The following is a 9,658-nucleotide window of genomic DNA, read 5'->3' as shown; positions in this document are numbered from 1 at the left end:
TCCAGAAAATGATGTCATGGCTTTAGAAGCTTCTGATAGGCTAATTGACATAATTTGAGTCAATTAGAGGTGTACCTGTGGATGTATTGGGAAAATCAAAAGAAATCAGCCAAGACCTCAGAAAAACAATTGTAGGCCTTCACAAGTCTGGTTCATCATTGGAAGCAATTTCCAAAAGCCTGAAGGTACCACGTTCATCTGTACAAACAATAGTACGCAAGTATAAACACCATGGGACCACGCAGCCGTCATACCGCTCAGGAAGGAGACACGTTCTGTCTCCTAGAGATCAATGTACTTTGGTTTGAAAACCGCAAATCAATCTCAGAACAACAGCAAAGGACATTGTGAAGATGCTGGAGGAAACAGGTACAAAAGTATCTATATTCACAGTACAACGAGTCCTATATCGACATAACCTGAAAGGCCGCTCAGCAAGGAAGAAGCCACTGCTCCAAAACCGCTATAAAAAAAGCCAGACTACGGTTTGCAACTGCACATGGGGACAAAGATTGTACTTTTTGGAGAAATGTCCTCTGGTCTGATGAAACAAAAATAGAACTGTTTGGCCATAATGTCCATCGTTGTGTTTGGAGGAAAAAGGGGGAGGCTTGCAAGCCAAAGAACACTATCCCAACCGTGAAGCACGGGGGTGGCAGCATCATGTTGTGGGGGTGCTTTGCTGCAGGAGGGACTGGTGCACTTCACAAAATAGATGGCATCATGAGGAGGAAAATTATGTGGATATATTGAAGCAACATCTCAAGACATCAGTCAGGAAGTTAAAGCTTGGTTGCAAATGGGTCTTCCAAATGGACAGTGACCCCAAGCATACTTCCAAAGTTGTGGCAAACTGGCTTAAGGACAACAAAGTCAAGTTATTGGAGTGGCCTTCACAAAGCCCTGACCTCAATCCTTTGTGGGCAGAACTGGAAAAGCGTGTGTGAGCAAGGAGGCCTACAAACCTGACTCAGTTACACCAGCTCTGTCAGGAGGAATGGGCCTCAATTCAACCAACTTATTGTGGGAAGCTTGTGGAAGGCTACCCGAAACGTTTCACCCAAGTTAAACAATTTAAAGGCAATGCTACCAAATACTAATTGAGTGTATGTAAACTGAGTTTAAATGTATTTGGGTAAGGTGTATGTAAACTTCCGACTTCAACTGAATTACCTCGACTAACCGGTGCCCCCGCACACTGACTCTGTATCGGTACCCCCTGTATATAGCCTCCACACTGACTCTGTACCGGTACCCCCTGTATATAGCCTCCACATTGACTCTGTACCGGTACCCCCTTTATATAGCCTCCACATTGACTCTGTACCGGTACCCCCCTGTATATAGCCTCCACATTGACTCTGTACCGGTACCCCCTGTATATAGCCTCCACACTGACTCTGTACCGCTACCCCCTGTATATAGCCTCCACATTGACTCTGTACCGGTACCCCCTGTATATAGCCTCCACATTGACTCTGTACCGGTACCCCCCTGTATATAGCCTCCACATTGACTCTGTACCGGTACCCCCTGTATATAGCCTCCACATTGACTCTGTACCGGTACCCCCTGTATATAGCCTCCACACTGACTCTGTACCGGTACCCCTTGTATATAGCCTCCACATTGACTCTGTCCTGTTACCCCCTGTATATAGCCTCCACATTGACTCTGTACCGGTACCCCCCTGTATATAGCCTCCACATTGACTCTGTACCGTAATACCCTGTATATAGCCTCCACATTGACTCTGTACCGGTACCCCCTGTATATAGCCTGCACACTGACTGTCCCGTTACCCCCTGTATATAGCCTCCACATTGACTCTGTACCGGTACCCCCTGTATATAGCCTCCACATTGACTCTGTACCGTAATACCCTGTATATAGCCTCCACATTGACTCTGTACCGTAACACCCTGTATATAGCCTCCACATTGACTCTGTACCAGTACCCCCCCTGTATATAGCCTCCTGTATATAGCCTCCTGTATATAGCCTCGCTATTGTTAAGTTACTGCTGCTATTTAAATCTTTGTTACTTTCATTTTTAAGGTATTTTTCTTAACTGCATTGTTGGTTAAGGGCTTGTAAGTAAGCATTTCACTGTAAGGTGAAATGTTGTATTCAGCATTTCACTGTGAGGTCTACTACACCTGTTGTATTCAGCATTTCACTGTAAGGTCTACTACACCTGTTGTATTCAGCATTTCCCTGTAAGGTCTACTACACCTGTTGTATTCAGCATTTCACTGTGAGGTCTACTACACCTGTTGTATTCAGCATTTCACTGTAAGGTCTACTACACCTGTTGTATTCAGCATTTCACTGTAAGGTCTACTACACCTGTTGTATTCAGCATTTCACTGTAAGGTCTACTACACCTGTTGTATTCAGCATTTCACTGTAAGGTCTACTACACCTGTTGTATTCAGCATTTCACTGTAAGGTCTACCCTTGTTGTATTCAGCATTACACTGTAAGGTCTACCCCTGTTGTATTCGGCGCATGTGACAAATAACATTTGATTTGTATATATTCTACCACAACCAGTTTTATTACTATGTAGGCTATACAACTTTGTAATACTTGTCATATTTTGTATTATTGATATTTGTACTGGGGACTGCACTGTTGAGGAGAGCTTGCAAGTAAGCCTTTCACTGCCCCATTTCCACCCTGGGTGTTTTCATTACGGAAATCGTTTACCAAACCGAAGCAAACAGAGAAAATGAAACCAAAACTGCAAAGGACCATAGAGAATGATAGAGGCCTCTAGTGGGGAAAGGGCAATACTAGCATGGGCGTGGCCATTGAGGGCTTTCACCATTTTAATGTAGTTAACTGGTGGGACTTCCGGCTTCATTGGCTGAACCCTTCTGGTGACCCTTCTGGAGTCATGTCCAACCAGGTCATCAGGAGGGATCAGCCTGTCATGAAGAAGAACATGGACTACTTCAAAATGAAGATAGCCTCAATGAGTTTGTTTACATGCACAGGAATAATTTAATATTAAACTGATTATGGCTGTAGGCAGATTATGCAATAGTCATGTAAACACCTTACTCTGTTTATCTTAATCGGCATAAGGACAAAATCGAAGTATACACTGGTTAAAACACCTTGTTTTCTGAGCAATCTTTCAAATTATTAGGACATGTAAACACCTTAATTGGCGTTCCATCAGTGTATTTAAGGTGTTTACATGTCCTAATAATTTGAAAGATTGCTCAGAAAAACAGGTGATTGAGATAAGCAGAGTAAGGTGTTTACATGTCCTAATAATTTGAAAGATTGCTCAGAAAACCAGGTGATTGAGATAAACAGAGTAAGGTGCTCTAGCGCGAGTGAAGTGAGTTCAGAACAACTGAAAGTTTGCGTCTTAGAAATAGTTATCATAAACAAACGTTACATGTCCGAACTGAGAATCAAATATACTTCCCAGAAATAACGTTGTCGCTGTGGTAGAAAATGTATTTTGATTGGCGATTTTCTGCATTTATCAGAGTACCATTATGTAGCCTGATTTCAGATGTGTCCATGTAAACATGATTATTAGGCAAATCGTTCTTGCAAAGTATGTAAACGTTTTAATCAACTATTATATTAATCCGACTATCCACAATCATCTCATTATTATATGCATGTAACCTTTCTCATTGGCGCTGCCCATGTCACAGATACAGAAACGTGTTGCTACAGAATCGGCATCATGATTACACCCCTGCTGTATCCTGTAAATTTAACGATTAAACTTTGACTTGATTTTGAGTGCAGATTGAATTTGATGATGATTGATTACTAATGCCTGGCAAGCAAAGTCTGGGCGAGCAAGTTGTGTCTGACTATCACGTGTCGAGTTGCTGGTTGCTTGAGACAGAAGTAGCAGGTCACGACATTGATCTCCGTTGTGAATGCAGTACAGTAGTATCTGTCACGACATTGATCTCCGTTGTGAATGCAGTACAGTAGTATCTGTCACGACATTGAGCTCCGTTGTGAATGCAGTACAGAAGTAGCAGGTCACGACATTGAGCTCCGTTGTGAACGCAGTACTGTAACAGCTGTGACAAACAGCGAAGATGGTGGTGTATAGTGCTATAAAGTAAACGTTTGACAGTACACGCTACGTGAGGTGTGCCAGTTAGCCAGACAGGTACAGTAGCTATGTGGGTGTTCGGTTATGGCTCTCTGATCTGGAAGGTGGATTTTCCCTACGAGGAGAAGCGGATGGGCTACATTATAGGCTTCAGCCGGCGCTTCTGGCAAGGCAGCACGGACCACAGGGGAGTGCCAGGCAAGGTGACGTATCAGTCTCTATTGGTGACTAGTGAAGGTAGTGTGAGTTTATTATTCACTAATAGTCTATGTTGACTAGTGGTGATATCCAGCTAGCTACATAACTGCTCTACAGCATCAGAACTGTAATATGGTGACCGGAGGCTCAGTGTTGTTGATCTTTTTAAAGGTTGTATTTATTAAAGCTCAATCTGCTTCTCTTTTCAGCCTGGCCGAGTCGTGACTCTGGTGGAGGACCCAGAGGTGAGCTGCCACCTAGTTACTTACACCTGTGTGTGTGTGTGTGGTAATGTACCAGGTGTGAAATGGAAACTAGTCCAACGCTCTAACCACTAGGCTACCTGCCGCCCCATGTGCCGAATACAACCTTACAGTGAAATGCTTACTTACAAGCCTTTATTAACCAACAATGCAGTTCAATAAATAAAGTTATGAAAATATTTACTAAATAAAGTCAAGTACAAAAATAAAATCGAAAAGTAACATGAGAAAATAACATAACAATAACGAGGCTATATACAGGGGGTACCAGTACCCAGTCAATGTGCGGGGGTACAGGTTAGTCGAGGTAATTTGTAAAGTGACTATGCATAGATAATAAACAGCGAGTACCAGCAGTGTAAAAACAAAGGGAAGGGGGGGACAATGTAAATAGTCCAGGTAGCCATTTGATTAATTGTGTAGCAGTATTATGGCTTGGGGGTAGAAGCTGTTAAGGAGCCATTTGGACCTAGACTTGGTGCTCTGGTACCGCTTGCAGTGCGGTAGCAGAGAGAACAGTCTATGACTTGGGTGGCTGGAGTCTTTGACCATTTTTAGGGCCTCCCTCTGACACCTAGTATATAGGTCCCGGATGTCAGGAAGCTTGGCCCCAAGTGATGTACTGGGCTGTGAGGTTCTGGGGACCCATGCCAGATCTTTTCAGTCCCCTCTGAGGGGAAAAGGTGTTGTCAAAATGAGTTACAAACAATGCGAAAAAATAAACAAAATGGCACAGTTGGTTAGGAGCCCGTAAAACGGCAGCCATCCCCTCCGGCAGCATTATGAAGTAGTTGTTTCACTTGCTCTGCAAGGACCGCGTCTTTTGTGGAGTGGTAGGTAAGAGGGATAGAAGCAACGCTGTTACAGTCTAGGCCCAAGGATCTAAACAGATTCTACCCCCAAGCCATACGACTCCTGAACATCTAATCAAATGGCTACCCAGACTATTTGCATCGCCCATTCCCCCCCCACCCCCTCTTACGCCGCTGCTACTCTCTGTTATTATCAATGTATAGTCACTTTAATAACCTACATCTACAGTTGAAGTCGCAAGTTTACATACACTCAGGTTGGAGTCATTAAAACTCGTTTTTCAACCACTCCACACATTTCTTGTTAACAAACTATAGTTTTGGCAAGTCGGTTAGGACATCTACTTTGTTCATGACACAAGTCATTTTTCCAACAATTGTTTACAGATTATTTCACTTATAATTCACTGTATCACAATTTTAGTGGGTCAGAAGTTTACATACACTAAGCTGACTGTGCCTTTAAACAGCTTGGAAAATTCCAGAAAACGATGTCATGGCTTTAGAAGCTTCTGATAGGCTAATTGACATCATTTGAATCAATTGGAGGTGTACCTGTGGATGTATTTCAAGGCCGACCTTCAAACTCAGTGCCTCTGCTTGACATCATGGGAAAATCAAAAGAAATCAGCCACGACCTCAGAAAAACAATTGTAGGCCTTCACAAGTCTGGTTCATCCTTGGAAGCAATTTCCAAACGCCTGAAGGTACCATGTTCATCTGTACAAACAATAGTACACAAGTATAAACACCATGGGACCAGGCAGCCGTCATACCGCTCAGGAAGGAGACGCGTTCTGTCTCCTAGCGATGAATGTACTTTGGTGCGAGAAGTGCAAATCAATCCCAGAACAACAGCAAAGGACCTTGTGAAGATGCTGGAGGAAACAGGTACAAAAGTATCTATATCCACAGTAAAACGAGTCCTATATCGACATAACCTGAAAGGCCGCTCAGCAAGGAAGAAGCCACTGCTCCAAAACCGCTATAAAAAGCCAGACTACGGTTTGCAACTGCACATGGGGACAAAGATGGTACTTTTTAGAGAAATGTCCTCTGGTCTGATGAAACAAAAATAGAACTGTTTGGCCATAATGTCCATCGTTATGTTTGGAGGAAAAAGGGGGAGGCTTGCAAGCCGGAGAACACCGTCCCAACTGTGAAGCATGGGGGTGGCAGCATCATGTTGTGGGGGTGCTTTGCTGCAGGAGGGACTGGTGAACTTCCCAAAATAGATGGAATCATGAGGATGGAAAATTATGTGGATATATTGAAGCATGATCTCAAGACATCAGTCAGGAAGTTAAAGCTTGGTTGCAAATGGGTCTTCCAAATGGACAGTGACCCCAAGCATACTTCCAAAGTTGTGGCAAAATGGCTTAAGGACAACAAAGTCAAGATATTGGAGTGGACATGACTGAAAAATGGTGGCCACTGAAAAAGCGTGTGCGAGCAAGGAGGCCTACAAACCTGACTCAGTTACACCAGCTCTGTCAGGAGGAATGGGCCAAAATTCACCCAACTTATTGTGGGAAGCTTGTGGAAGGCTACCTGAAACGTTTGACCCAAGTTAAACAATTTAAAGGCAATGTTACCAAATACTAATTGAGTGTATGTAAACTTCTGACCCACTGGTAATGTGATGAAAGAAATAAAAGCTGAAATAAGTAATTTTCTCTCTATTATTCTGACATTTCACATTCTTAAAATAAAGTGGTGATCCTAACTGACCTAAGACAGGGAATTTTTACTAGGATTAAATGTCAGGAATTGTGAAAAATTGAGTTTAAATGTATTTGGCTAAGGTTTATGTAAACTTCCGACTTCAACTGTACATTTTACCTCGACTAACCGGTGCCCCCGCACATTGACTCTGTGCTGGTACCCCCTGTATATAGCCTCCACATTGACTCTGTACCGGTACCCCCCTGTATATAGCCTCCACATTGACTCTGTACCGGTACACCCTGTATATAGCCTCCACATTGACTCTGTGCTGGTACCCCCTGTATATAGCCTCCACATTGACTCTGTACCAGTACCCCCCTGTATATAGCCTCCACATTGACTCTGTACCAGTACCCCCCTGTATATAGCCTCCACATTGACTCTGTACCGGTACCCCCTGTATATAGCCTCCACATTGACTCTGTACCGGTACCCCCCCTGTATATAGCCTCCACATTGACTCTGTACCGGTACCCCCTGTATATAGCCTCCACATTGACTCTGTACCGGTACCCCCCTGTATATAGCCTCCACATTGACTCTGTATCGGTACCCTCCCTGTATATAGCCTCCACATTGACTCTGTACCGGTACCCTCCCTGTATATAGCCTCGCTATTGTTATTTTACTGCTGCTCTTTAATTACTTGTTCCCTTTTATTTCTTATTCGTATTTTTTAAACTGCATTGTTGGTTAAGGGCTTGTAAGAAGGATTTCACTGTGAGGTCTACACCTGTTGTATTCGGCGCATGTGACTAATACAATTATTTTTGATTCCAGATGTTGGCCCTCACTCAGACCTCTAATATAGATGTCCTCAGATTTGTCTTCTGTCCTTCTCTCTGCTGGCCAGTTCTCCCTTTGTCAGTGTAGCTTCCAAACAGCATGCACAGCGTCTCATTGGCTGTTAGCCTACCCAGCGCAGCGTCTCATTGGCTGCTAGCCTACCCAGCACAGCGTCTCATTGGCTGCTAGCCTATTCAGCACAGCGTCTCATTGGCTGCTAGCCTATTCAGCACAGCGTCTCATTGACTGCTAGCCTATCCAGCGCAGCGTCTCATTGGCTGTTAGCCTATCCAGCGCAGCGTCTCATTATTGGCTGTTAGCCTATCCAGCGCAGCGTCACATTGGCTGTTAGACTGTCCAGCGCAGCGTCTCATTATTGGCTGTTAGCCTGTCCAGCACAGCGTCTCATTGGCTGCTAGCCTATTCAGCACAGCGTCTCATTGGCTGTTAGCCTATCCAGCGCAGCGTCTCATTATTGGCTGTTAGCCTATCCAGCGCAGCGTCACATTGGCTGTTAGCTTGTCCAGCGCAGCGTCTCATTATTGGCTGTTAGCCTGTCCAGCGCAGCGTCTCATTGGCTGCTAGCCTATCCAGCGCAGCGTCTCATTGGCTGCTAACCTATCCAGCGCAGTGTCAAAGCTAGCTAGCAAGACCCTCCCTCCTCTGATTTAGTTATCGCACAGTTGCGCCGCTGCTAATTTCCATAAACCTGGGACTTTCTGAGCTCTTCGCTGCCAATCGTCACTGAATGTCTCCCTGTGTCTCCTCCTGCTATTGGCAGTGATTGGTCTCTGGTAGTTTTATTGGTAAAGGTCGTGGCTGGTATAACTTGGCTTCTCTCTCTCTCCTCTCTCTCAGGGTTGTGTCTGGGGCGTGGCATATAAGCTGCCGTCTGGCCGAGAGCAGGAAGTGAAGTGTTACCTTGACCACCGGGAGAAGGGCGGTTACCGCGTCATCGCAGTGAACTTTCACCCCCGACCCTCCGTGACCCCCACACAACACGCTGACACTCCCCCTGCACCCAGCCAGGCTCTGCTCTACATCGGTTCTAATGACAACCCTGACTACCTGGGTCCCGCCCCCCTGGAGCTGATAGCCAATCAGATTATAGATGCAGTCGGACCGAGCGGACGGAACACTGAATACCTGTTTTCATTGGCTGAGGCGCTGAGGACCCTCCTCCCTGAAGACTCAGACACACACCTCTTTTCTCTCGAAGACCTGGTTAGAGAGAGACTAACACACACACTTACTAAATGTGTGTCAGTAAACCATCGCAGGGATGCTGTTGATTGTCAGTCATGTGATTGTCTCCAGGACCATTCAGAGCTGGGTCAGGGTTAGGGTTGGGACTGTTCAGAGCTGGGGTTGGGACCGTTCAGAGCTGGGTCAGGGTCAGGGTTGGGACCGTTCAGAGCTGGGTTGGGGTTGGGACCGTTCAGAGCTGGGTTGGGGTTGGGACCGTTCAGAGCTGGGTTAGGGTTGGGACCGTTCAGAGCTGGGTTAGGGTTGGGACCGTTCAGAGCTGGGTTGGGGTTGGGACAGTTCAGAGCTGGGTTAGGGTTAGGACCGTTCAGAGCTGGGTCAGGGTTAGGGTTGGTGGGACCGTTCAGAGCTGGGTTAGGGTTGGGACCGTTCAGAGCTGGGTCATGGTTGGGACCGTTCAGAGCTGGGTCATGGTTGGGACCGTTCAGAGCTGGGTCAGGGTTGGGACCGTTCAGAGCTGGGTTAGGGTTGGGACCGTTCAGAGCTGAGTTAGGGTTGGGACC

The 9,658-nt window shown here is 45.5% G+C and overlaps 1 protein-coding gene across 1 annotated transcript; it reads left to right on the top strand.

The window, feature by feature from the left end:
* Nucleotides 1–3,769: 3,769 nt before the first annotated feature.
* Nucleotides 3,770–9,292, top strand: LOC115189589 (putative glutathione-specific gamma-glutamylcyclotransferase 2). The gene is made up of 3 exons (XM_029748213.1): nt 3,770–4,305; nt 4,510–4,545; nt 8,748–9,292. Exons 1-3 carry the CDS (start codon nt 4,171–4,173, stop codon nt 9,231–9,233), a joined length of 657 nt encoding a protein of 218 aa, XP_029604073.1. The 5' UTR covers nt 3,770–4,170; the 3' UTR covers nt 9,234–9,292.
* Nucleotides 9,293–9,658: the final 366 nt, after the last annotated feature.

The sequence above is a fragment of the Salmo trutta genome, unplaced genomic scaffold, assembly GCF_901001165.1.
Source record: "Salmo trutta unplaced genomic scaffold, fSalTru1.1, whole genome shotgun sequence".
NCBI lineage: Eukaryota > Metazoa > Chordata > Actinopteri > Salmoniformes > Salmonidae > Salmo > Salmo trutta.
Note: the sequence above shows the minus strand (reverse complement) of the source record. Positions and strands in the feature narration are given on the sequence as shown.

Coding starts and splice junctions, on each gene's coding strand:
- LOC115189589 (XM_029748213.1), top strand. CDS start 4,171: ATGTGGGTGTTCGGTTATGGCTCTCTGATCTGGAAGGTGGATTTTCCC. Junction 4,306..4,509: donor ACAGGGGAGTGCCAGGCAAG/GTGACGTATCAG, acceptor TTCTCTTTTCAG/CCTGGCCGAGTCGTGACTCT. Junction 4,546..8,747: donor CTCTGGTGGAGGACCCAGAG/GTGAGCTGCCAC, acceptor CCTCTCTCTCAG/GGTTGTGTCTGGGGCGTGGC.